The sequence below is a fragment of the Etheostoma spectabile genome, chromosome 10 (genome assembly GCF_008692095.1).
Source record: "Etheostoma spectabile isolate EspeVRDwgs_2016 chromosome 10, UIUC_Espe_1.0, whole genome shotgun sequence".
NCBI lineage: Eukaryota > Metazoa > Chordata > Actinopteri > Perciformes > Percidae > Etheostoma > Etheostoma spectabile.
This window is the reverse complement of record NC_045742.1, coordinates 22,486,548-22,514,244: the sequence shown is the minus strand read 5'-3', so window position 1 is coordinate 22,514,244 and position 27,697 is coordinate 22,486,548. Positions and strand designations below refer to the sequence as shown.

The 27,697-nt window shown below is 42.5% G+C and overlaps 2 protein-coding genes and 3 long non-coding RNA genes across 10 annotated transcripts; 4 read left to right on the top strand and 1 right to left on the bottom strand.

Annotated features, from left to right (window-relative positions):
* The first annotated feature begins 281 nt into the window (after positions 1 to 281).
* On the top strand, positions 282 to 443 carry LOC116696652 (uncharacterized). The gene is made up of 2 exons (XR_004333791.1): positions 282 to 317; positions 351 to 443. It is a non-coding gene; the product is annotated as an uncharacterized LOC116696652 (long non-coding RNA).
* LOC116696658 (uncharacterized) lies at positions 369 to 15,621 on the bottom strand. Its single transcript, XR_004333795.1, has 3 exons — positions 15,611 to 15,621; positions 14,002 to 14,003; positions 369 to 443 (listed from the first exon to the last, which is right to left on the bottom strand). It is a non-coding gene; the product is annotated as an uncharacterized LOC116696658 (long non-coding RNA).
* On the top strand, positions 2,399 to 8,876 carry stc2a (stanniocalcin 2a). The gene is made up of 4 exons (XM_032527748.1): positions 2,399 to 2,537; positions 4,611 to 4,753; positions 5,443 to 5,654; positions 5,889 to 8,876. The coding sequence occupies exons 1-4, from the start codon at positions 2,399 to 2,401 to the stop codon at positions 6,250 to 6,252; spliced, it is 858 nt and encodes a 285-aa protein (XP_032383639.1). The 3' UTR covers positions 6,253 to 8,876.
* Positions 15,185 to 27,697, top strand: LOC116696635 (cytoplasmic polyadenylation element-binding protein 4). 6 transcript variants are annotated; one of them, XM_032527733.1, is made up of 12 exons: positions 15,185 to 15,372; positions 16,324 to 17,446; positions 17,572 to 17,664; positions 18,477 to 18,570; positions 21,060 to 21,110; positions 22,218 to 22,241; positions 22,645 to 22,821; positions 23,198 to 23,287; positions 23,400 to 23,518; positions 24,172 to 24,286; positions 24,370 to 24,551; positions 24,723 to 27,697. In XM_032527733.1, the coding sequence occupies exons 2-12, from the start codon at positions 16,379 to 16,381 to the stop codon at positions 24,948 to 24,950; spliced, it is 2,241 nt and encodes a 746-aa protein (XP_032383624.1). In that variant the 5' UTR covers positions 15,185 to 15,372; positions 16,324 to 16,378; the 3' UTR covers positions 24,951 to 27,697. The 6 variants fall into 6 exon arrangements, with proteins under 6 accessions (XP_032383624.1, XP_032383625.1, XP_032383627.1 ...); XM_032527734.1 differs by having other exon boundaries at positions 18,480 to 18,570; positions 24,723 to 24,979; XM_032527731.1 differs by lacking the exon at positions 15,185 to 15,372 and adding an exon at positions 15,379 to 15,842 and having other exon boundaries at positions 24,723 to 24,979.
* LOC116696662 (uncharacterized) lies at positions 21,121 to 22,077 on the top strand. The gene is made up of 2 exons (XR_004333800.1): positions 21,121 to 21,260; positions 21,307 to 22,077. It is a non-coding gene; the product is annotated as an uncharacterized LOC116696662 (long non-coding RNA).

Here is a 27,697-nt window from a genome sequence, read left to right as displayed (position 1 = left end):
AGTTACCTGGAACGGCAGTCAAACCCGTAACTTACTACTCGGAAACTCGTACCAGATTGTTGTACTCCCAGTTAGAGTTCTGATGTCACACACACGTAAACAGCAATGTCGACCCCTGTTGATGCTGTACAGACGCCGGTGATAAACAGTGAGAAATACAAATAACTATACATAACTAGTAATTCTTTACATTGTAATCAAAACAATACACATAGGATTATGTACTAATACAGGTTATGTTTATTAAAGGGAGCCCAAAATATGTTGCCGACTAGAAATTATCAGCATCAGCTAGTGCTAGCTAACGTTAACGTTAGGTAGCCGCTAGCTACGGCTAACACTCGCTAGAGTTTGTGGTGACTTTGCCTGGAACGCTACGAAGTCGTGAGTCGTGACTTGAAGTCGTAACTTAAGGGCTAAAAATTGTGTCTGGAACAAAGCATCTTTCCCACATTATTAACACACAATAATAACCCTAACCCTAACCCTAATTCTGAACATTTGGCCTTCTTTTAAACAGCTTTTATAGAACCGACCCAGGTTTTTTAAGGAGGTTTTTCAAGTGTTTTACTCACACCAGTGGTCCCCTTGTGCCCGTGCCCCTCGCAGCACCCATCCAGGGCGTTGCGTTTTGACCTTAACCCTAACCCTTGTGTGGCAGGTTGAAGTTTGATTCAAACCTAACAATTTTAAAGATAAACCACCGCAGATAAGGAAGAGACTGTCTTTGTGGGTTCTTTGGAGTTTACATGTCATCGATATGTTTCCCTGGGTTTCCTCCAGCTGCTCCAGTTTCCTCCCACCATTCAAGGACATGGTGGTTAGGTGAGAATTGGCTGAATTGCCTGGATTTGTCTTCATGTGTTTGGCCTATGAGTGCCTGGAATGTTGTAATGAAGAAAAGGAAGGAACGATCAGAAGCACTGGGCGATCTAAAGGCTTGGGACCCAAGTGCAAAAGCCCACCCGGCACCCTGACAGTCGTTTCTTGACGTTGGTACCATTTCCTGTCCCCCAGTTGCCCAGCGACATGCTGACCTGCATCGCACCAATGGCTCCTATAGAGGCTGTTACCTGAGAGTGGTAATACCATTAGCTCACTGGAAACATTACGAAGGTTCCTGCATGCACATGGCATCCTCCATCCAAGTGTTGCTCTTGAAAAAGATTCCTCTTAGGTCTCCAAATGTGCAACCCCGCCAATGGTCGGTCCTCTATTCTTAGATCGCTCCCTGTGGTTAGCAGACCTCATTGTCACAGACTTAACTGGGCATTGTGTAACAGACCCCTTTAAATTCACTTCCCCATGAAAAAAACGTATTAAAGGCATTCTGTTTTAGGTGCTTTACATTGTGGCCTAAAGTAGTGTGAGTTAATCAATATAGACTATCACATAGAGTTCTGACATCCTGTTGTTTGTGTATTATTATTATTATTATTAGAACATTGATTGCACAATGGTATGATTTAGTTTTATGGAATATTGCTGTTATAGCCGACCTTTCACCTACCTTCTGTCAAAGCAATGGCTACAGACATCTTTAAAGCTGTACTGAATTGAATTACTACCTTACAACTATTACTGACTTAGGAGAAGCCACAAGCTAAGCCTATTTTATGAAGAGTGCTTCTCCAGTTTGTTGGCAAGCTCGGTATTTCTTGATTCTATACTGCTCTACTTAGCCTTGTGGCCTAAATAAGTGCTCCAGTGTGATGGCAAAAACAGACTTTCTATTGACTTTCCACTGCTGCAACAACAAACAGGAATTGTGAGATATCTTGCAATGTATGCAAAGCATATAAGCTGTTGAAAGATTGCCTATGTGTGTCATTGGAGGTCCACTAGTTATATTGGACATTATATGATTGACTTGTGTAGATTTTTGGTTTGTGAAACACTGCTTGATCACCCGAAAGCTGTCACAGTCAACTCGCTCGGGAATATTGCTTTATAGAGCCAGTTTTATTGCAAAAAGGGACTTTCAAAAGACTTCCACTGGACACTCCCCTTAAACCTTGGACGTGGATGTCTGCGTCTCTCATTGGTTGCGAAGCCCCAACCGACAACACCTGCTTAACTCCTTCATCCAAATTGACACCCGGGGCTCTGAGAAATATAGGCAGCATCCCTTCCAGCTCATGCATTCAGTCCCACAGCTGCCCCAAAAGACACCAAGCTGCAGCTGCGCTGATCACTGATCCAAGGCGAACCCTCACTCACTCACTCACTCACTCACTCTCTCTCTCTCTGTCTCTCTTTCTCCCTCGCTCCCCCTCTCTCTCTTTCTCTCTCACACACTCTCACACACACGTACACTTACACACACGCGCGCGCGCGCACTCCCTCACACACACCGCCGGATATTTGCTGGGAATCGGAGCACACTGTCGGAGACGCAATGTTGGTCAAACTGGCCGTGGTGCTGCTGGTTTTGTCAGTGCTGGAGCAAGTGGTAGGATCGGATAATATTGATATCCATGACATCCTCCCAGAGAAGCCCGCGAGCCAGAAAGGACGCCTCTCCCTGCAGAATACAGGTAAGAACTAGAAGTGTCAGGAGAGATAAGAATGTGCCGGTTCTTGGTTGATGCAACTGCTCGCACATCTCCGCGGGCTCTGTGTGTGTACACGTGTTTTCCGCGGCTGCGAATGAAACCGTAGCTACATGGGGACTCCTCCGTGCGGTTTGAGCAATCCGCTGCTTTTTAACTTCAACGCCGGCTGTGGTGTTGAAGAAAGAGGGACCATTTTCGATTACTCCGAATTACTCCGAAAGACGATATCTTGTAAATACTCTCAGACAGAAATCCAATATGTAAGTAAACTATTAATAGAATGGCACAAGGTAATAGGTAATGAATACGGCAGGGCATCTAGGTGTGCGTGCGCGCTGCATGGTGTAGCCTACGCGTGTGCCGCGTAACAGTTTCAAGGGGGGGGGGTTTCTGGAAGAAAAATCTGGGGTTTGAAAATGTTGTCCAAGCTGTCTCTTCAAATTAATATTGAGTGATGTGTTCAAGCAGATTAGGAGAGCATAAATGATTGTGGTAGCGTGGCTGGTTGGTCCGCGCTGGAGGCGAGCAGGAGTGTATTTCTTGAACCAGTCCTTTCCAAATTATTGCTTTTGAATACCATAAACAGACAAACGGGTCTTGCCTCGTTAATCCAAGCACTAACACCCCGTTGGACTGCTGCGCTTTTCTCTGACACGTTGTTCAGGCGTACTGGCTGGTTTTGTCCCTTTTCGGCATGACTCGCGACCCACCATGTGAACCTGTGTCAAAATATTCCAGGACAATTGTTATCTCGCCTCCACACTGAAACATTTGGGACAAACTCCAATGAAGGTGTCACAGAATGAGACCCTGGTAACACCACGGTGTAATTTAATGCACATTGCGGCCAAGCTCGTACACGCTCCAAGCACATTCCCGTGATGCCAAAACAAGCACTGCTGACAGCGGCTCACTTTTCCTGCGCACTAAAGTTCATCTCAGTGCCTACAAACCCCCGCAGAAGTCGTCCCCTCCCCCCCCCCCCCCCCACTACTGCCCCCACAACAGAGGGTCCTTGTTGACAAAGCGGGATTTCTAATAAGTCTCAGTCAATCTTTTATTTGCTGTCTTTTTAACGCAACTGGTGCGCACTTCCGACTGAAGGAAAAAAAATAATGCTCTTACGCCTATCAGTAGTCACCTTCAAGGCAAATCACGCGTGTAATTATGTTTTACTTAAGTCAACAGTTGGGTTCTCATAGCCAAGTTGTGTATGGCCTGTTGGCTGACAACCTAACCTGCAATTTGCAATATCAACTCCAGAGTAAAACGATGTCACGTAGGGTAAGCAGCAGTTTGTCTGTGACAGCTGGTCTCATAATGCATGCTCATAGACAGCAATTTGGGGTTAAAAGAGAGAGACCTTCACTTTCACATGGTAATTTCTGTCTTTCATGGGGACAGTTGAGAGCAAGTGGTGTGTAGGAGCTGATATTATGTATTCACATGACATGTTCCTTTATATTTTCCAAGTTTTTTGCCTGCATTGCTGCTTTTGTACCCTCTGGCGTAGCTAGTGACGGACCTTTTAAATAATGTCATTTCAGCACAATCTCAGTTTATCTTTGAATGCAATAACGAGAGACTTGTTGATGCCCATTTAGTGGACAGACAGTAGAAATAACTGCATTTATGTTTCACCCACAAGTAGTCAAGGTTGTATCTGCAATGCACCATCCCATCTCAATGCTAGGCGGTGCAGATGAATTGTGGTGCAGAATGACACAGTAATATCTGTCACCAAGTGTTCCTCTGCAGGAAGCCCCTCAGCTTGGGAAATTAGACTTCACTCCCCCACCTCCACCCTCCACCCTCCACCCGCCCTGCATCCTTTTTCTCTCTCGGACTCTTGGTCATGAACACACAAGCGACCGCCTGTGTCTGTGGAAATAGTTATACGCCACATCAGCTTCATGATTTGTGCAGCAATCTGAAGTGGAGTTGTGCCCTCAAGCCGTATGGTCTCCGTTGCCAACACGCCTGTAACAATCTGCTGCTGTCTCTGCTGTGAACAGATGATAAGGTCCCTCCCCCTAACCTCTTCTCTCTTTCCAGCTGAGATCCAGCACTGCCTGGTGAGTGCAGGGGATGTCGGCTGTGGTGTGTTTGAGTGCTTTGAGAATAACTCCTGCGAGATACGAGGGCTACAGGAAATCTGCATGACGTTCCTGCACAACGCTGGCAAATTTGACTCTCAGGTACTAAACTAGTTTGTCTGTGTGTTTGAAGAAAAAAAAAAAAAAGGTATAACCAGAGGCAACATTCCTTTTCCTTTTCACTGGTCCGTTGCTGCACACTCGTCATCTATGGACAGATTTGTTAATTTGTGCTTTTTAATTCCCTCTGCATACCTCAAAAATATATCACTTTTCCTACAAGTGCAATCATACTTACACACACTAATCTAATAATCTCTTTCCTTACTTTGGAAGTTGACTTCCCTCTGAGTGGACTGGTGCATGTACAGTTATAGGACCAAGGTTCATGAGCCAGTTGGCCAGATGCCTAGGTATCTCCCTTTCCAACATACAGAGTCTTAAGCCCTGCCAAGCCACGCCAGACTGGGGTTTTACCATATAGGGTCCCATTTTAGGAATCGTTGGCAGATTTCAGCCGCAGAATAACCCAATTTACTGGTATTCATGCAGAAGTTCATCACCCCATTCTGTATTCAAAACATATAGTTGCACGTGTTTCAGCGCAACCGCACATACACTCCTGAACACTGCTGTCTTCAAAGTACCAAAACTATTAGGTGTAAGTGATATAGAAGTTAAAGTAACAGTCATAGCTAACAGGGTTTCTTTGGCCTATGTGTGAACTCTCAGGTTTCCGATACTTCGGGGGACTTTGTGTTGAGAACAGTTGTGTCTCTGTGTGTAAATAGGGGAAGTCCTTCATCAAGGATGCTCTGAAATGTATGGCTCATGGGCTACGGCACAAGTTCAGCTGTATCAGCAGGAAATGTGTGTCCATTAAAGAGATGGTGTTTCAGCTCCAGAGAGAGTGCTACATCAAACACAACCTGTGCTCTGCTGCTAAGGATAATGTGGCCGTCATGGTGGAGATGATCCATTTCCAAGATCTCTTCCCTAAAGGGTAAGTGGCTGCTCTGGACATCATGCTTGGATATATTTTCCTCTAGCCTGTCCCTTCTCTTTTATTTCTGATTGTTCACCTTCCGTGGACTCTTGTGCCAGTTTAATCCAGCTTTGTTCTTCCATGTATAGTAATAGCACCATCCCAATCATTCCTGTCGTTTCCTAGACCTAGATGTTTCCAAACATGAAATCACAAGCTTCATGTGAGTTCTCTGCCTCTCTCTCTGCCCAGCCCGTACGTGGAGCTGGTGAATATTCTTCTGAGCTGCGGAGAGGAGGTGAAGGAGGCGTTGACGCGGAGCGTCCGGCTACAGTGCGAGCAGAACTGGGGGGCTCTGTGCGACAGCCTGAGCCTCTGCTCCTCCCTCGCGCCGTCTCCCGCCGGCTCCGCCGCCGAACACCACCGCCGTCCCTTGCCCTCCCACCCTGAGCCGGAGCACCCTCGCCCTCCGCGGCAAGGTGACAAGGACAAACCCACTAAGGCTGGCTTCAACACTCACCCACGCAATCGCAGTCAGGGACCCCGCCGCCAGAGTCCAGAGGCCGGCGTCGTGGCTGAGCAGGAAGACCCCGAGGCCACCGACATCCGGAGGTGAAAACGCAGGAGACTGCCCCGACCTTTGACCCCCCCCACAGCGTTAAAAAAACCACACTTGCAGACTTATGCACACCTCCACAGCCCCCCTCTACCCCACCCCACACACACACACACACACACACACACACACATATTCCCAGACAGACTGAGCAGAAGGAAACAAGCCCCGCCTTTTCCTGTCCTTATTCCACCCTCTCTAGTCATTCCAGCAGTCCCACATGGTAAACTTGCAGGGTAATTGTGGTGTAGCTTGTACTGTTATGCCAGATTGTAGGCCACAATTTAAAAAAAAAAAAAAAAAAAATGTAATAATAATTCTTATTATCATGATTATTTGAGCTGTTAGGACTATTTTGGCTCTAATATAGCATTTCTCAAATCCTACTTACTGTACGATTTGATTATATTTGTATTATTTATTTTATTCTGTATGCAATGTTGAAGTATCAAAATGTACATAGAAATATACTTATCTATATTTATATAAACATGTATAAATATAGTTTCAATATGCAATACTGATATGCTATACATGACATAGTATATGGTGTGCTGTCTGTTCCCTTCACAGTATTGCACCCATCACAAATTGGTCTGTAGATATGTAACATACACAATTTTTGTTTCAACATGGGAATGTGTATTATAGATACTTGATGATCAAATACAAATTGTACAGGTTTCAAGTCCAGTTCTGGCACATATGAATTGTAGTGCATGATGGCCACAAAGCCAACAAACTTGTGCATTCTTAAAGTGAAAATCCACTCTAAAGAGGATGCAATTGTAATACTATGAATATGGACAGTTATTTCACACGTGTATGTATTGATAAGTCTCTCAAAAAGCTAGAAATAAGAGAGCCAAGACGGATCTCTGATGTCATCGGGCACTGCTGTCTGGGCAGCAATGAATGGGACACGAACACGGACACGTGTTGTTTCCTGAGGACGAGTGCAACTCTGACGTGATGCATCAGAAGTATCACGTCGCTCTCATCCATTGTTAATCAGAAGCTGTGTCTCAGTGACAGTACAGATTCATGTCATGTTTATAGCTTCAGCAGATGTCATCGTTCTTTTAAGAATTGACCTGGCAAAAGTTATACATTCTCTTTTGAGTTGGTTTTTCATCTAACTGTTAGATACCGCTGAATTGCCGCAAAGAGAGGATGTTCAATCAAGTCCTTTCACACGTAAGATCACACACATCAAGGTGCCTAAACTTGTAATTGTCCACAGTGACCGCTTCTCTGTGATTTAGGTGAATGGATGATACTGTGTCGTTGGGGGGGAGGGGTGGGGGAGGGGTATTTTATGATGAGCCACAGAAGTCTTAGATTTTGCACTTTGGACGATTTTCAGTTTTGTTGGACCGCTGCAGGTTAGGGGGAAATAAACGGGTTACCATAGCGATCACCCTCTAATCAGACCTTACTGGGATATTTCATTTCACCGATGCTGGGATGGTAAAACCAAACCTTTTTGCTCCCTAGGACCAGGGTGAGCCTCGTCTTCAGATCAATGTTAGCCTTTTGTGGTGTCCCAGTGGGCAGTAAAGAGGCTCGACCGAAACCCTCGAGATCTCTGGCCCCTCTAAATTAGCCCTTATTCCTCTCTGGTCCCGTACCTAGGTCAGGAGAGATATGAAGGCCTGTTATTCTACCCGTCAGAGCCACAGGCAACGCAGCAAGTAACCAGGAACTGGGTTAAGTCCACACACGGGGGCTCTGGCGCTGTTATTCTAAATGTTATATTTACCGAGGCCACCAGAGAATTCCTCTGGGCCGCAGCCAAGAGCCAGCAACGCAGAGAGGCAGAGAGGAGTGGAGCTAAATGGAGTGAGACAAATTCTTTTTTTTTTTTTTTTAATGTGAGGATTCACTCCATCTTAACTTCTCCTAGTACTCTTCTTCTTTCCCTTTTTTTAGGTCACAAACACAGGCTTTTGACCATTTCAGGCCAGTCGCGTGCATTGAGCTGTGGAAGTGCAGAACACTACACCACGTGCTGGGGAGCGATTGGTGCAAAAAGACAAAACCTGCTCAGATTTTGAGGCTCATTTAATGTTTTTTTGTTTTTGTTTTTTTTCATTTTTAGTTTTCTGTTGTATTCAGTTTTTTCTCCCAACACCAATCATTCAAAGACTATTTTTTAGCTCCGAGGGTTTGAATCATCAATGAGGCTTTTCAAGCTTTTTTTTTTTTTTTTTTTTTTTATTCTGTTGTGGAAGGTGGGATTCCTGTGACATCCCAGCATGAGACATAAGCTAATCCTATTGAGAATGTACTGTATGTGTGTAAAGTGACAATCTGTTCAGCTCTCTTGTCATTTGGTTTGATATGGCTTTTTGTAATAATGTAGTGGCTTGAATGGCTTTTCTTTATGTGTTCAGGGGAAAATTAAACTAACCATGTTCCCGGTATTGTTAGTGCCCCATCCACATGTTATGTGTTTTTTTCTCCATTTAGCACAAGGAACTCTGCTTTCACTGTTGAAATTACAGAACATGGTCTAGAAGTTTGTAACCCACCTGTAAGACATTGAGCATATGATCCTATAAATATCTTACGACTCCTGAAGTCAGATGTATCTTGTTATCATTAAAATATTTTTGTCTGTATTTTCTACATGTTGCGTCTATCAATATATACTTTTTTATTTACACGGAAGTAGTATAAAAGTGTGGCACAATGACAAACGCGTTCTTGTGCCACAGCATCGGATGAAGAATTCCTAAAGAGGACGAAGCATTCAGGGGTAAAACATTCAACGAGCAGGTTAGCAGAGAAGGCCTCGTCGTCTCAGGTATACACACAAGTTATAAGACACCCTGTTCTCGTCTGACTTGCTGCGTCGTTTCTTGACAGTGAAATATGGGCTGTGTTTAAAGTTTCAAGGACTGGAAATATCCTCCCTATTGCAAGGGCCTAAACATTTACGTCAGCGGCCCTGGACTGAATGCGATGCTCGAGGTGGTTCGGGGAGTCAGTTTTTATGACTTGTCCCAACAGTGTACATTGCCTCACTAAACATTTAGACAGTGCTCTGATTTGAAAGGTAGACTTCCAACTGTTGTTTTGGAGCTTTAAGTCATTCAAGGGGGCAAGTTTAGTGTCCTGAGGTGCTTTTGCACTAGCCATGTATGGGAGCTGGACACACAAATCCAGCCCTTGTTGTTTTTTTTTCTTCATTTTGTTTTATTTGGCTGCAGTGTGGCAGGGAAGAAGAAAGGCTACATGCCACATAACATATCACACAGCCTCTATAATATTCATCCCTATGTTTCTATGTATTCTGCCACAGTGTCACAGCTCTGAACGAGTGGTCGGAGTGTGTAATGATACCAAATGGCCACTGGGTGGCGATATCTGTCTTTTTATCGACCCAAATGCAGCTGATGGGAGCAGGTGGTGTACTGTAAGTATTTGATTTTTAATAAGGGTGAGTTGAGTTACTTGGTCGAAGCTACAAATGAATAGTTAGTTATAAAGCATTTTATGTGTCACATTTTGATTAGAAATGCGAATCTAAATTTAAGTGTCCTAACTTCCTATTATTCTCTTGGATTACAGCAACTACACAAATAGTTTGTCTCCAAACAATCAACAACAGACAGATCGAATATGTGTTGTATTAAAGGAGGATTATGAGGATTAGTCGTCATGAGCAATGTTGGGCAAATTAGTAATTAGTTACAGTTGCCATGGATGGGAAGTGACGTAGGCCTACAAATACTTCGTTATTGTACTCCAGTAGATTTTTCAGATATTTTTAATTTACTTTACTATTTATTTTTGTGGTGACTTTTTACTTACTATTATATCGGTGCTTTCTACTCTTTACATTTTACAAAATTGGCTCGTTACTTTAGTTTTGTACAAGTCTGGCGTGATTGTGAGTGCATGTTGGAGAACAGCGCGGACACGCGCCTCACGCCACTAGTGGGCGCGCACGCCACACGGAGAAAAAAGTGAAAGGAAAGTGCCGGACGATAATTAGTTGAGATTGTGTGTGTGTGTGTGTGTGTGTGTGTGTGTGTGTGCGTGTGTGTTGTGTGTGTGTGTGTGTGTGTGTGTGTGTGTGTGTGTGTGTGCGCCCGCGCGCGTGTGCTAAGTTTGCTAGTGAATTTGTTGCTTGTGTTCTTCACCTGTTACCTAGGTTACACCTGGCTGTTGATTCATAATGGCGATTGTTGACCGTCCTTGCTCACGTTGGTATTTTAGGTGCATTACTTACATGCTAGTTACACATGTAATTCGCATGTTTTATAATATGCATGTAATTAATAGTGGTTTTATTGTTATTATTTGCTAGCATATGATTCCTATGCAATAGTAGACTTTACAATGTTATTTTTTTCTTTGCAGAACCACACACACACACACACACACACACACACACACACACACACACACACACACACACACACACACACACACAGCCATAGCATGTTTGTTTTGCTTGATTGTAATGAAGCATCAAAAGAGAGAAGTTTTCTCCGTCCGCGTTTTAACAGACACACCTGGGGCCAAGTTGAAAAACCAGAATCCGCTTTAAATCCAGTCCTGATCTAGTCCTCACTAACAAGTTTCAAATAATTTCACTGGATTTCCCATTACTATTGTTCGCGTCATCAATACCGAATTCAATCTAATTGGATGGGACTATACATTGCACTTGACGCACCACCACAAGATGACTGGACAGATTCGGCCACACTCATTTGTGGCAAATGATTGCGGCTTGATGGCGCTAACGTTAGCACATAGTAGTATGGATGGCGACATGATTGAAAATGAAGAAAACAGAGATCCCAGAGATTTGGCAAACAAGCAGCAAGACATTCCTGATCATTCTCGGCCTTCTCTTCACGTCACAGTTGAAAATTGACAATACTAACTTATTAATTTTATAGTTATTTTTAGTTATTTTTGGAATTTATGGTCAACAAACCTCATTTATAGGAAATTATACCTAATGTTTGAGTTAGAAAAGCAGAAATTAGGAATTCTTTAGTATAAAATTAAAGGAATGGATGTTGATGGATAATCACAGACTGGAATATGTCAACTTTTACTCAATACTATTTCAAAAACACTTCAATTTGTTTTTCAAATGCTATAAAATTGATAAGACACCCCAAAATTACCCATCAAAATCACCCCGAATTGGCTTAAAAAGAACACTGATATATGAAAATGGGTCAATTTGACCCGAGGACAACATGAGGGTTAAGCACATTTCCAAGCCTGCACTTTGATACTTTTACTTGAGTAAAGAAGTTAAAGTAGTACTGCTAATTTTACCAGGGTGTTCTTTAACACAAGTATCCGTAGCCTACTTCTACTTGAGTACGGGAAGTGAGTACTTTTACCATGTCTGCTTGTGACTCCCTCATCTTTATAGTACGGCCGTAGAAACAGAATGGATAGAAAGAAAATTCCTATTCAAATCAACGTAGCACGATGGTCAGAGCTGCAGCCATTTTTATGTGTACCGTTGCCATGCAACGAACTAACTTCTGCATGAACTTCTGTGTAAACCAACTTGCAGAAAGTCACAGAGATGAGATTTTGCGGCCAACAAGCAGTGCAGTAGTGATAGAGAGTCAGCCGCTAACTGAGTCAAATTTAGCAAAGAAATGTTTTATGTGCACATTGTTGTCACAGCGTAGGAAAGCCCATCGCTGTGGCCAGATGACTTTGTTCGGCTCGTTTCCTGTGAGCGGTGCGCCATGCGGGAGCCATAGAGGTAGCAAGCTATCTTACTAACTTGTGGGCTAGCAGGCTGGTTAGGCTCGCTGGTTACACCGTGCATTCATGCAGCACTGGTTACAGAAAATGAAGTCTAACGGTCCACTAGTCTCGCTTTGCCAGACCTACCACCACAGCACTGCAAAGGAGGGTCTGGCTAGTCCACACAGCATTCCTGGATGGGAGTAAAAACCTGCTCTGGTTTATTGGCATTTCTTTAAACCAATCACAATCGTCTTGGGCGGCACTAAGCGACGGACAGAGGCACGGTGCCTCTGCAAAATAGCCTCGGGAAGGAACTTGTTTTGGTGGAACCTTTGTACGTTCAAATGTCGTTTTAGTCGTGCAAGAGAAAACTAGCTAGCTGTCTGGATTTACCCTGCAGAGATCTGAGGAGCAGTTAACCATAACGGCTAACATAAATCGACTGGAGTTTAAAGTTCCAACACAAAGAAAGCGGAAGGTAACGGGACACCTAGGCCGAAAATCCGTCGTAAAATTCCGGTGGCACCAGAGCAACCCCGGAAGTGGAACGTAGTGGATATAGACTAACGGCCCTCAGACCCGCTGCTGCTGGGTCCCTCCTACTCACTCCCCACTGCTCCGGAGAACATTCTCTCCTCCCAGCGAGCCGCGGCACACTTTACAGCAGCACTGACGTGTGTTGTCACCATGGCAACCAACAAAAATCGCCATTTAGTTTTGTACTAGTCAAATTACCACGTCAAACAGCTCAATGTCCTTTCTATCCATTTTATTTCTATGGGCACTCCTTTAATCTGACTCCCTATCATACACATGACACATGGCAAAAAATAATTCTCAAACTTTACTTAGAGAGTGCTGGGAGGATGAGTGCATCGTACGCCATTACTGTTCTTAATACGTTGGCATCGTTATCAACACTAGTTATACGCAGTGTGGGGAGCGAGTGAAATATTTGAATGTAGGCTGTATATTTATTTTTTCCCCACAGATGAAAAGGGCAGTGGGAGCTATGTGCCAAAACTAAACAGTGTGCCGACATCCTCACCTGCACACCGTTGGCGCCACACTATGGTCAGGCAGCTGCTGCGTAAGGCCACAGAGTGCAGATACATTCACACATGTGGGCGAAATTATGCTGTGTCACACTCAGCCTGTTGTAACAATGCATTGAGCCGGAGATGGATGACCTCCTGGCCAAACAATGGGATTAGAAATCGCCCAGTTTGCATGGTTGGTATGGCAACGGAGCTCTATTAATATGGAGGCAGTAGAGATCTCATCTGAGAGGAGGCTGAGCAGTAGAGAGAGACTGCGCCCCTGAGCAGAGAAACCTGAGCTAGTAGGCCTCGAGTGCTTTGTGAACCTCTACTCTGTGCTCCAGTGTAACTAATAAATAATCAACTGGGTGCCCAGGTTCCATAGATGAATCATTAAAGAACCATTCAGGGTGAAAGGGTGCACCCCACTTCTGTCTCCTGTTGGGCCTCAGAAAGATGAATGTCCTGTATTTACCTAAAGTTGGTACTACAATAATATTATATACTACATGTGATATATAATGATATTATAATCAGGCCTAACTGTTTAGCTGCATAGAATGAGTGGAACCTAATTGGCAAGGCTCAGTTTCACTGGGGAATACAGAGCAAGTTGCTCTCAAGGAAGAAAACGCTGACACAACTCTCTGTGCTCAAATTACTGTCAGCCTCGAACGACCTACAGCAGGCAGCAGCATAAGATGGTGGAACAACACACTTTCAGTCACTCAACCTTACGCAAGCACACACTCTACTAACTGGTAGTGATCCAACAGAGTGCCATAGCTACCAGTTGTTTACTGAGTTAGCAGGTACTGGCCTGGGACTATGTCAAACCAGTAACACCTGGACCAGCCGTTTTGTTTTTCAAGAAACCAAAAGCGGAAGACACACTGTTGTGTGTGTTGTTAAACCTCCCCAACAGGCCCTGCTGCACAGGAGTGGGGTGGGGTGATGTGGCTGCTACTACTACAGGATACAAATGAAGGGTGGGTCTGCCTTGGGGGACAGGAACACTGTGTTAACAAGACTAAATCAACAAGCATGCAGTAACTATACTCTGACTGGGGTGGAAAGCTGCTGAAACTGAGCAGCTCTTTGTGGTAGTTCAGTTGTTCTAGGACATAGTAAAACCAATACGTTTGCCTTTATTTATGTTCATTTTGATGAAGGATTGTACAAAATACTGAAAGTGCACCTTTCCCAGTTATAACAGGATTACTGAACTGCACAGGAATTTGTTCAAGTATTCAGACAGGACCCCTATATTATGCCCTTTTATAGGGACCACATTTAGCTGTGTGATGTTCTCTTTAGCTTGAGTAGCTTTGACACAAGTAATTTTACTCCCACTTGAGCAATGCATCCTGTAGGTCCAGCAGGAGAACTTCTATTGAAAAGGATACTCTTTCCTCTCCTGGTGAAGGATCATTAACGTTTCAATTAATTGGCTACAGCAAAGCACATCTACAGTATGTGAGGTTCTAGCATGCAAGTAGACATTGGATGCGGGACACTATATTGTATGCCCTAAAGAAGGCATCTTTATTAAACTAAGTGACATAGCATAATATGATGGCATGATTCGAGCACAGCACCGACCAATGTAAAATAAATTGAGCTCTCAAGCTTGATTATGTGCTGAAATTAGCGGCAGCTTATTTTAATGAGATTGTGGTACTTTGCAATGGATTGGGTTATACCATATCCAACCATATCAAATGAAATGGTCTATTTATCTATCTATGCAACACACTTATCCCGGACAATTGCTGTAGGCTTAGGTGGAGGTAAAAAAAAAACATTGCTTAGTCAAATTAACTCATCTGAAATAAATGCAAATACCAATACTAAACCTTGGATTTTTAACCCTTGGCATTCCATTGGCCTACAATACTCTTACATGAAAATAGCTTTTTTTTAGTCTTGGTTGAGGGTTTAGTTAGAAATTTCCTCTGGATATTTAATGTACTTTCCTTACATTGCATCAACTCCTCCCATTATTTTCAAGCCATCCTTATTTGGGAGGAGAACGTCTAGAGTGCATGTGCCATTCATTGAGAATGAGTACTATGGGCGTGATCTTACAACAATAATCCAATCAAATGTCAGGTTTCATGCAAAGCAGGCGGTGCTTCAGAAGGGAAATCCTGACACACAGTGGCTGGTGGCTGATGGCGGGGCGGGGCTTGTAGACGTTAGTGTCTCCCGACTGGTCCAGCTGTCATCTAGAAGAGAGAAGAGACCATTTACACCGGCTGCCTAGGAAATGCAGAAAAAGGGAAAACGCTAAAATATGTCAACATCTAAATGATAAGGTCATGACGCCGAACTGAAGGTAGCTATGCCCGACATATCAGTGAATTCACATGTTTGTCGATACATTAGAACTGCCGTCGAGGTTACGTTACGTTATTTTGAGGTGTAAAAATTATGACAAGGTTTGGTAGGCTGTGTGACATTGAACAAACAGGACACGAAACAGACGAGTTCGTCTAAAGAGCCATACACCATTTTTAACCACTCGTGTCCTGGAAAAATTCCGTCGTCCTGTTGTTGATAAAGCTGTCGTGGACGTTTCTGAAATTTCGAGAGTCATTGTAGCCGTTGAATTCGTTCATTGCTTCCCAGCTGGTTTGCAAATATGCTAACTGTTACGTCTCTGCGGTATCGGCTATTCTCCTAGCCTAGCGGCTTGGTAAAGGGAACTACCCTAGATTCAGAACAGACAAGAGACGTCATCAACATTTTCCTGCATTTAAATGGTCGCGTACGAAGAGGTCATTGCTGTAAAAGGAAGATTATTCGGTAAGTGTCCATGCTAGAAGTTACCACAACGTCTGTGCGTTCACGGATGCATTGTAATGCATAAACGTACTTTAAAAATTGACTGCTGGGATCTGCATGATTAATAGGGCACATGGAAGGTGGCGGAGCAGCTGTTAGCTCGCTGCTAGCTAAGCAACGACCTTTAGAGACTTAAGCTTCACCAGCTCAGGCTGTTAGCTGCCTGCGCTGGTTAGGCTGGGTGTTTTCCGTGGTTGCCTGCCTGCTATGAAAGTGTTATATTTCATCCAGGCCTCCCATGGCCAAGCGAGTCAATTATTGAATCTCATTGATTGCATCACAAGACCAGACAGGGTGCAGCCCAAGCACATTCATTAGGTATGGCGAGGCTTGTTTTTTTAATTTATTGTAGAGGCCAAATCAAGTTGAAGTGTAACAGACTTATGCTTTTTGTCACCCATTCCTCCCCCCCTTCCCTGACACTCCTTAACCAAAATATTAGGATAAAGAAGACGGTGAAGGCCAAAAGTGAATTGAAGATTTACTGGGTGTCCTAAATGGGGGACTACGGGTTTGGAGTTCTGGTGAAGAACAGCAGTGGTAACAAATCTGGTTTCCCTGTAAGGATCCCTCCTCACCTTCAACCCCAGCACCCTCACCACCCCTCCAACCCTCCCAGCCCCCCTTCCTTCGTAAACAACACCTGCTCTACCAATGGAGGCAGTGCTTGGCTGTTCCCCGCCGTAGCCCAACACAGTAACATGCAAGATGAGATTCTGGAGTCAGACAAGTCCAAGGCCTTGGACCTCCAAGACATGCAGGAGAAGTCTCAGCTCCAGGCCCAGCCCCAGGCCCTGTCCCCGGGTCATCAGGAGGGTGGGGGAGGCCTAGGAGAGCTCGAGGGAGCTCTTCCTGAAGACAGCCCATTGGAGAAGGGTTCTTTGGAGAGCAGTGGGGGAAAGGAGAAGCTGAGGATGGAGTCCCCTGTGCTAAGCGGGTTCGACTACCAGGACAGCCTGGGAATGGGTACAAGCTGTGCACAATCCACCTCCTCCTCATCCTCTCTGACCAGTTTTAACAACTGGTCCCCTGCTGTCCCATCCACTCAGTCTCCAGTGGTCGGGGAAGACGTCGGAGGGTTCTTCGGTCCAGCTGGCTCCAATGCCAACGGACCGCCCCTGCTGTTCCAGAACTTCTCCCACCATGCCAGCCCTGGCTTCGGAGGGGGAGGTAGTTTCTCCCCACAGATTGGACCAGTCTCCCAGCACCACCCACCACCCACTCCTCACCCTCAGCACTACCACCCCCATGGTCAGGGGGTCCCACAGCAGCACCGGCGCTCCCCAGCTAGCCCTCATCCACCCCAGCCCTCCTTCCCTCCGCATCCCCATCGCACCGGACCGTTCACCCAGCTGCCCCACCTCGCTCCTGCCCAGAGCAAACCCCCTTCACCTTGGGGAAGCTACCAGGGAACCTCCACTCCCACATCCACCTCCTGGAGCCCTGGGGGGTATGGTGGCTGGGGAGGCACGCAGGGGGTCAGAGAGTACAGACGGGGGGTAGGTGGAGGGATGACTGGGCTTAACTCCATCTCTCCGCTGAAGAAATCCTTCCCCAACAATCAGGTAGATGAGATTGTCATGACTCATCTCAAACACTAATAAATCTTTATAAAAAAATGAATTGATATTATGGCACACAATGCCGTTGGTCAGTAGACTTGTATAAAAGTCATCCAACTGTCCTACAGGTTCCTTCTCAGAAGTTCCCCAGAAATAGCTCTGGTTTCAATCACAAGGGCTGGGTGGAGGACAGCCGCAGTGACAGTGTCTACCCTTTCCAGGTGAGCATATGGCAGGTAATATTCAGGCGGGTGTTTAGATAATGACTTGATGTGATACCTAATAAAACTAAATTTAGAATAAGTGTGTCGTCCCAGAGGCAAATTATATGAATCCTATTAAACACACTCTTATGTATCAAATGCAAAAAAAAAAAAAATTGAGCAAAACAGTGTGACAGTAAAGCCAGCTAAACAAACACATTGAAACTTACTGTGTGTGCTTAGGTCTGATCTAGATAATTACGTTAAAGAGCAGCAGTGTTATCATCTGCTCTGATCACATGGCCTTCCTCTTGCCCTGATTTGAGAAGTCTTGTGCTCTACTGCAGCTTTGCATGCTCTTAACCCATTTGCATACACAGTGACGCAGCCTCGCTTGTGTTATTTTTATATATATATATATATATATATATATATATATATTACTCCTCATCATACATTTACTTTGTTCTTGGAATTGTTTCAAATGCTAATATATGTTTTTACCTTATGGCTATTCAATTAGAATTTGTATTGATCTGAAATCGGCCAAGTGGAAGGATGCATCCTTAAGTAGCATATCTTCTTGTATCAGATACAGGGGAAAGATGTGATGGGATTGGAGAGATATGCAGGTGATTTTGTTTGACATACTCTAGGCTCCATTCTCTGTTTACTGTGCTTTCCGCTGAAGGTCTCTACGGGAACATTCTCTGCAGTTTTTATTAGCTATTAGCATCATGGCAAACTATGTCAGGGCTCTCGCATCTTGCACGGCTTTAGATGGTGATGTAAGAAGTGAGGAAGCTCATTGTTTTCTTTCTCTCTTTCAGCAGGAGAGAACACGGTCCTTTGATGGTTTCAGTATGCACTCTCTGGAGAACTCTCTGATTGACATTATGAGGGCTGAGCAGGATTCCTTGAAAGGTTGGTTCCCACACTGACAGTAGAAAAAGGAAAGGATAATTTCCCTCACTGCTGGCCGTAGATTAACACAGCCGTGGGTTGCTCGTATTTGACAGCAAGTGGAAATTGGGCATTATTCTCACAATGCTCACAACTAACTGTGTTGACAGCAGGACTTTGAACGTGCATGCTGCTTATTGGGTCCCAAAAACGATGTGTTTAGTTGTGACACTTCTTCTTTCTTAATACAGTTGCATATGTTGTTGTGATTTTGAGGCTTTTTGTCTTACAACACCACATAATTAAAACACTAATAGCAACACACAAAATCCCATTCAGACTCTATAAATATGGTTCCCAATAGAATAACAGAGTTTTGGTAATGACACCAAAAAGATGCTAAAATCACAATTTTGTTGCCACTCTTAAAAAGTTGAGGTTAAATATCCAGCACTAGGTATACAATGTTACTTCTGCTATTTTGCAATTGGACAGTACCAATATATCTTTTTTTTTGTTAATATTTTTTAAATGCAGTATAAACAGAGATGGATAACTACTTTCATTACCTCTTAAATTAAGTACCAACAAAATGTGCCCACAGCAGTGAGGATCAAAAAAGTACCAAAAGCCGGCATTGCATGTCAGGGTAGAGTCTTTGATCTAATCGAAACAGTCATCAATCAAAAAAAATCTCATCAAAAATGACTAAAAAGCATTTTTGTAGAAAAAGAGGCTTATATTTCTCAAAGAAAAGAATCAAAAGTATTGTTTTTGTATCGGTACAGAAACGTTGCATGCATGTTGCAATCTAAGGGGGGGGAATGAACGTATCATTAATGAGACCCACTCAGATCAGTTAGTCTTCCCTTGCAGTACAGTTCTGTGTTTTAATCTCCGTAACTCATGACGAGAATCATCTGCAGCAATTTTTGCTGTGGAGACTCATTGATCTCAGCAAACTCTTATTAATAAAACATTTCAGTTCAGTTTTTGTTCCAGTCAATCTTAAAAGAAACTCTTTTTCCATCACAGCCAGCTGTTGCTAATGTGGGCCAGCTGATGCACAAACCTTCTATTTACAAACTTCTGTTTTTTTTTGTTTTTTAAACCGCTTCTTCAATAATAAACCAGCAAATAATTTGAAAGTCAAACACACAATCTTGGACTTATTCCAGTATTTTTCGAGCATATGATTTTACACTGACATGCACTTTTGTGTACACGTGAGACTAAGATGAAATACATTTGAAGCAGGGCTGCAGTCAAGTCCATCTTTGTTGAGACCAGGACTAGTCAAGACCGAGTCCAAAAGAGAGACAGTCGATACTGAGACAGGAAAAAAAGAAAGAATCCTCTTTAAGACCACTCCCTTACCTGTTCATAATTTATGTAAGTAACATACATTAGGCCATTATTACTTAAAATATAAAATGGAAATGTTCCCATTCTTGAACTTGAAGCTTGTTCTGAAGAATTCATAGTACAAAGGGCTCTCTGACACTGTGTCTGTGGCCAAAATGAAAATGATCGATACCTGATGATTGAGGTATATGATGCAGTCAGGTGTTTATAGAAATGGTCTGATACCATTTTTTTGCTTCCCAGTACTGATTCCGATAGTTGAACTTGCGTATCGGCCTATACCGAGTACTTATCCGATACCAGTGTGTTACATATTTTATGTTTTAACAACTGTATACTACTATCCCTTTATGGATATGATGTGATGTGATGTGGTGCAATGTGATTTGTTGTCAGTCGGGCTCAGGTTAAACTCTTTGTGAAAAATGAACAAACACAAACAATGAATGCCACAGGACTTTCTTTTTTCATCCAGTTTGACAGTCAGTTGTAACGGAAAAAGAATATAAATAAGCTACTTTCACATAGGTTTTCTTTAGGGCTTTATTACGTGGTATCGAATCGGTGCATAACCTCCAGTACTTCCAATACCAGCGTTTTAGGCAGTATCGGAGGCGGTACCGATACTGGTATTGTATCAGAACATTTCTAGGTGTATACCAGGCGACAGATCTCGATTTCTGTTCTAGAAACTAATACCTCTTTTCTGAACGAGCGTGCATCAATGGTTTTGTTTTGAACGAGGAAGTTAACTTGGTACAAAAGCATATAGTCCCTGGACTCTGTCGAACCAACTAGAATACTACAGCCCTGATTTGAGGCACTATATGATTTTTGTCTGCCGATTTCTTCATACTTCCACCAGATGTGTGCTGTCACGGTCTGATTGATTGATAGATAGATAGATATTTACATGCTTACTTACTTCATCCCAAAAGAAAGTTTACGCATCCAGTAGCAAGACAACCATTCACATACATAAGAACAAAAATCACTCACAGAAATGCAATGACCATGATAAGGGAAAAAGACATTCCAACATAACTTCAGTGGGTTGGGGAGAAATGTATACATTAAGGTTAAGAAGTTAATGTCTTGACGTGCTGTTCTGAGGCCTCTCCTGTTTTGTTTTTTTCGTCATGTAGGACGCTACAGCTTCTCTCACCAGGGTGGAGACGGGCCTCTACCTATGAATGGTACGTATGTAAATGACATGCATACAAATGTGCAGTGCTGTACCAGAAGTCAGGGCTTGAAATTGATGTCTGCCAAATGTAGAAAAAAATGTAGTAATTTAAATGCAAGTCAAGAATCGAGATTCAGTCCTTCATAACCATTTCAACGTAGTGGATGGGAATTTGGTGAGGCGACATGAAATAAAAAGGAAAAGAGAAACCTCTGGCTATTACATAACGTCACTGCGAGATAAAACAAGTGGTAAAAATGACTTAAGTCACGTTCCTTGTTTTAGACCCTTCTCTAAACTGCCCTTCTCTAAACTGCTCTGGTAGACTACTGTGGCACACAAAATGGCTGACTAAAAGGAGACCAGACCAGACCGGCTTCTTCAAATAGGAAATAAATACTGTTGTCAGGGAGGTGCAGAGACTGCAAAGAGGAAATAAATCACTGCACAAGTATGCTGTCAGAGGCAGATGATGTCAACTTTGTAAGTTGTATTTATGTTTGTAGTGGTAATAAAAATCCAGTCATCAATTTCTTCCATGCGTAGCGATGAGCATTTTATTTTCAAATACAATGATTTGCACTGTTTCTTCAGTCATGTGTGGAGTTACTGAAAGGGTTGCACAATACATTTTCGTAAAAATGCAGGTCAAGCATAAGTGATTAATGGGGCATTTAATGACTGTTGGGTACAATTACACACCATTTTGTATACCAAACTAATTGATATCAAATTGTTATTTGGTATCAATTGCAGTGTGTGGATACTGGTGAAAACATACTGACAAATAGAGAGAGAGAGAGAGAGAGGTGTGTGAAGCTGACGGCCTTAATTAGCTTTGTAGCAACTCATTTGGCAATGGCTTAAATGTAACGGACGCTCATTAATATCAAAAAGATACACACTAAAGGCTATAAATGGATACATTTGATGAATAGCATTTTGGCTAGTGAAAATTCAAAGTGGTTGTTGATTTTTTTTTTTAAAGTAGCCATTTCAGCTGGAGGATCTAACTAATTAGATTCAAGCCCTGCCAGTGTTTTACTTGGTGTTTTTTCAATTTGTGCCTTCTTCAAAAAGCCATTTCAAGAGTGTTTTTGTGTTGTTTTACATGCAGCAAGAAGTTATGGCAGAAGACGAGGTAAAGATGTGAATGTGTCTTGATTTCTTCAGTGTGATTTTTAGAAAAAGCAGTAATGACCCCTGAAATGATGCCGTTGTGGTTTTGCCTCTGCATTTGTCTGCTTGGCTGTTCAGTGTCACCGATTGTTTTGCCTTGAACGTTGTCCGGGTTTAAGCCCCGTTTTCTGCAGGGCGTGAAAGCCTTTCCATGTTGCCTGCCAAGACCTAGTAGCGTTAAGACCTGCTTTTTTTTTTTTATTGTCATCAAAAATAGCACCCATGGCTGCTTTTGCATGCATTTCTTGACATAAATGTATTTACGTTTTAATCAAATTCCCTTCACATTGAATGTTTATACCTTTTCAAAACCCTAAGCTGGTGTGTGAGCCAGTATGTGTAATCCAGACGGTACTCTCCAACAGGCCATTCGTCCCTGTTCCCCATGGAGGATGAGCGCTCTTTTGGAGAAGACGATTCTGGTGACCAGGGGCTCGCTGGCCTCGGCTCGGCCCACTGTTTCCCCCACCTCAATGGCGAACGTGTGGAGCGATATTCGCGCAAAGTGTTTGTTGGAGGGCTGCCCCCAGACATAGATGAAGGTAAAGACATGTTATGGCTACAGAGGATGCTTTTCATCTTCATTATTGTAGGTCAAAAGCCATAACAAAGTCACTGCACAAGTATGCTGTCAGAGGCAGATAATGTCTGATTTTTGTTGTATTTATGTTTGTAGTGATGATTTAAAAAAAAAAAAAAAAAAAAAAATCAGTATTGAACTTTTTGGCCAGTCATAATTTTACATTTTAATGTAGTTTGTGAGACTTTATTGTAAATGTGTTGATATGACAAATATTATCCTATTGTTACAACTCCAGTGCCTCATTTCAGCAATCCTGTATATGAAACTCAAATTGTAGTTTAGTTTTGATGCAGCACAAAATGCCATTACTAATTGATTTGAGTTCACCTTCTCAGATGAAATTACCGCCAGTTTCCGCCGTTTTGGTCACTTGTTTGTTGACTGGCCTCACAAGGCGGAGAGCAAGTCCTATTTCCCACCAAAAGGTGAGTCAAACCAGTTGAACATTACATTTCTGCCAGCGTGTTGACTCTACAGCACTGTGATGATGCATATCTGCTGGTAGTGCGCGCTCATTGTTTTTGTCCAACCTATCAGGATATGCATTCCTGCTGTTCCAAGACGAGAGCTCTGTTCAGGCCCTGATTGATGCCTGTATTCAGGAGGATGGCAAGCTTTACCTGTGTGTCTCCAGTCCCACCATCAAAGACAAGCCTGTAAGTGGTTTATTCTGTTTAGTTGCTACAGGCGTGCTATCTGTCTTGCCCAGCAAGTACAACACTAACACAAGTGTAAAAATTATTGACTTGCACAAGCGGGCTTTGTCCTGTCATAGTATTTCAAAAAACTGGAAAGTTCAGTACAGCTTAATTTGTTTTGTTTGTCCAAATAAGTCCTTTGTCTTGGTAATCCATCACATGTAAACTGTAGGTTTAGTGCACTACTCATGGTCAATGCAATATTTTATTGAAAAATATACTGGTAAAAATATGCAGGACTAATAATCCTGAACAATTGAAGGCTCAGTTATATTATGAACTCTTACGCATGGCAGTTGTGAGCCCCATTGCACAACACGTGACAAAATGTAGAAATGATGACCTCACCAGTATGTTCATCCACAGTATTTCACATTTCATTCAGAGGCTTCTGGTAAAAATGCCCTGCCACTGTCCACCACCACCACCACCACCACTAATATCCTGCAATAGTAGTCCGATTGAACCACAGAAATGTGTTAATCCCCATTACTTAAGCAGCAAGCCCCTTTCATTTTCACAATCCAAACTGTATCTTGCTCACAAAGGAGTAACACAATTAATGCTGTTTTATCATAATTATTTATTTTTTTTAATCTTGTTTTTTGTAGGTCCAGATCCGGCCCTGGAACCTCAACGACAGTGACTTTGTAATGGACGGTTCTCAGCCCTTGGACCCGAGGAAAACTATCTTTGTAGGGGGCGTCCCTCGTCCCCTACGTGCAGGTACGTGTGTGCTGCGTGACCCTGAAATGTATTGCATTCTTAGGAGTTGTTTTGATCCCGTTTATTGTGTATTGCTCTTCCAGTGGAGCTGGCTATGATCATGGACCGTCTGTATGGTGGAGTGTGTTACGCTGGGATTGACACAGACCCTGAACTCAAGTATCCAAAAGGGGCGGGGCGAGTAGCCTTCTCCAATCAGCAAAGCTACATTGCAGCCATTAGTGCCCGATTTGTTCAACTGCAGCACGGGGAGATTGATAAACGGGTGAGTCCATCGGATGTGAGCAGCTTCCTATTCAGGTCTTAAAAGAAAAAAAGAAGAGTAGATGTTCATAAAATATTAATTGAAAGCTATCTGACATGCGGCTGTGAATGCAGTCACATTTTTTTCAACCTCCATTTTGACACACTGTTCCTGTCTTCCATTTCATGTCAGGTGGAAGTGAAGCCATATGTCCTGGACGACCAGCTATGTGATGAGTGCCAGGGCACCCGCTGCGGGGGGAAGTTTGCTCCTTTCTTCTGCGCCAACGTGACCTGTCTGCAGTACTACTGTGAGTACTGCTGGGCAGCCATCCACTCCCGGGCCGGCCGCGAGTTCCACAAGCCGCTGGTGAAGGAGGGAGGGGACCGACCGCGACACATCTCCTTCCGCTGGAACTGAGGCGATAGGGAAAGGGTGGGAGACGATGCAGAATCGGGGAGGGATTGAAAGAAACGGGGTAGTAAGGGGAAGGGTATGGGCTACGATATGAAAAATAAATGCACTTTTCTTTTAAGTTTAAAAAAACAAACAAAAAAAACAACTTAATTTATTTTTTTATTTTATTTTTTAATTGGACCTTCTAAAAGAAGTAAATGCTAAGAAGAGAGTGAAATCCCATTTATGTTTTGACTTTAAGTGTGCATGAGCATATGGATGCATTAGATTTGGATTTAGATGTTTTCTGATTTGACTGTACTTTCTTTTCGTGTTAGCTGGCAAAGCTGCTTACATTTGTTGTCAAGAGTAACATAAAATTTAAGTGAGGTTCATCATACCTAAATCAGTATACTAACTATGGAAGTTTAAGAAGGGTGCATTTTCTTACTTTTCGCTTGCAGGATTAGAGAACAACTGTACCATTTACCAAAGGTCGAGTGCAAATGATTGGGTTGAACAGAGGAGGCAAACCGTTTCAGACGGTCGGACGATTGAGTTTTTTTTTTTTCCCCAAGAAGCTCAGTGTATGGCATCAGGCCACGTTACATAACAAAATCTCCCCTCGGTCTGGCACATGCGTTTTGATTGCTGGCATGAGTTTATAGGTTTTGGTTTATAAGTCGACACTTTGTAACCAGAAAGGGCAAACCAAAGATTGGCCTAAAACACATCATCAAATCAGATGTTGATCTGAGGGTTTTCAGGATAATGTTGTGTCCTCCTTGTCATTCGGCAGAGGAAAGGCTGGAGTTGTCTGGAGTTTCGGTTTGTGGGTGTCGGCTAATAAAGACACAGCCCTCAGGGCTCAGGTATTGACAGTAGTATTTGCTCACTTTATATTGTCAGGGATATTAGCACTGGAAGCTAACATGCTAATGTAGTACAAACTAATGGGAATGCACAGTCCAGTCTCCTGAGCTGTCCTCATGGTGTACCACTGCACGCTCTACCATGACTGGAGCTTCTATCACAAGTGTTGTGGTTGGATATGGTAGTAGCTAGAATTTGCTGTCACAGAGATAAAGATATTATTTTATACATGGCCTGCTGATTTTTGTACAGTGTTTTATAGCTGATTATTTTGTCATGAACATATATACATTTATTATGCACTACTTTTCTAAATATTTTTTTCAATAGTCATTTTAGGCACATTTTTCACAGATGGGAGAACTCCTTTTGCAATACCTCATTTTTTTCACTTGGTGAAAAATAATTTTGTACCTTTGTTACTAAGAGATCTGCATTTATGGTAAACTTAATTTAAAAAAGAAAATGAATGATATTAATATAATTTTCAATTAGCTTTTATATATTTAAGTGCTGGTAAATATGAAATTGTCTGGTGCATAGGTGTGATTCTGTAGATACAAAAATAAAACTAAAATAAGGCTATCATTAGCCAGTCATATATGGATTCTCCTCTGTCCTAATAAACCTAATTACAGGATCCTAAGGCATGACAAGACCTTTCTAAACTGATTTTGATAGTCTTGAAAATATATATTCTGATATTCCGCTCCTAGGTGTAGTCCATACAATTATCGATGGGGTAAATGTTTTGGCTTTGGTCAATGTTCCCTTCTATCACCGGAGTGGATATCAGCTGTTTGAATATTTAGATCCTCTTTCTGGGACTGCCTGTAAGTTCTACTTATTCTTGGCATGCATAATGTAATACATAAATAACATGGCTAGCGTTAATGCAGGACCTAATGTAATGCACTAGATCTCCTTTTTTCCTTTTTAACGTTTCTTTGAGATCACCTCTCTTGTAGCCTCTTTACATGATGGAGTCTGCCTTCCTTACACAGACAGGATGTTTATGCAATCTACACAGTGACAACACTTTGGATGTGTTTTATGTTGAGGACACTCGGTAGGACATAGGTGAGGAGACTTGATCACTTGACCCCCTTTGTGATGTGGCATGCTTTGGGACATAACCTGAATGTGATTTAATGTTGCAAGTTAACTTTGAGCCATTATGTGCAATACTTATTCTTTCCAGAAACAAGTCTCCGCAGTGTAAGTCATTTAATCCATGCAGTCATTTACACATTTGTTTCCTATTGTTCATGCTGATGTCTGCGAGAAAAAAAAAAACTAATTTATACCTGAATTTATTTTTAAACATTAGTTTTGTGCTTATTTACTTATTTTGCTACTACCATGCTACTGTGATTGAAAACATTGTATATACTAGGTCGATAATGTATTTAGCATTTGCTATATTTTCAATTGAAATGTATATCATTTTGATCAGATTTTTGTTATATTTTTGGGGTGATGTGTTAAACTTGTTGATGTGTCTAGTTTTTCTAATTGCTGTATTGTGCTCCACATTTTCCGATGAAAAGAATAATGATTATGTCTGTTAGTATTGATTGCAAAATTTCAATAGTTTTTAATTGTATGCTGGGAAGGTTATATTTATTAACTTTTTTTTTTTTTTACCTGATATCATTTTGATTTTTATTAAGTCATTTCGCATTTATACGTAAGTTCCAATTTTTATGTTTTCTTCCTGATTAATTTACGCTACAATACAGACGTCAGTTTTTATAGTTGGTTTGTAGTATCGAAGTAAAACAAAGATCTAATGTCATAAATTCATTTGCTGCCAACTGTTTGTAACTGTATGCATACATTTGAAGTATTTGTAATGTGAGTTGTTGAACGAATAAAACAGCTGTGAGGAAGAATTA

Coding starts and splice junctions, on each gene's coding strand:
- stc2a (XM_032527748.1), top strand. CDS start 2,399: ATGTTGGTCAAACTGGCCGTGGTGCTGCTGGTTTTGTCAGTGCTGGAG. Junction 4,754..5,442: donor CTGGCAAATTTGACTCTCAG/GTACTAAACTAG, acceptor GTGTGTAAATAG/GGGAAGTCCTTCATCAAGGA. Junction 5,655..5,888: donor CAAGATCTCTTCCCTAAAGG/GTAAGTGGCTGC, acceptor CTCTCTGCCCAG/CCCGTACGTGGAGCTGGTGA.
- LOC116696635 (XM_032527733.1), top strand. CDS start 16,379: ATGGGGGACTACGGGTTTGGAGTTCTGGTGAAGAACAGCAGTGGTAAC. Junction 18,571..21,059: donor TGAGCAGGATTCCTTGAAAG/GTTGGTTCCCAC, acceptor TTCGTCATGTAG/GACGCTACAGCTTCTCTCAC. Junction 22,242..22,644: donor AAGTTATGGCAGAAGACGAG/GTAAAGATGTGA, acceptor ACTCTCCAACAG/GCCATTCGTCCCTGTTCCCC.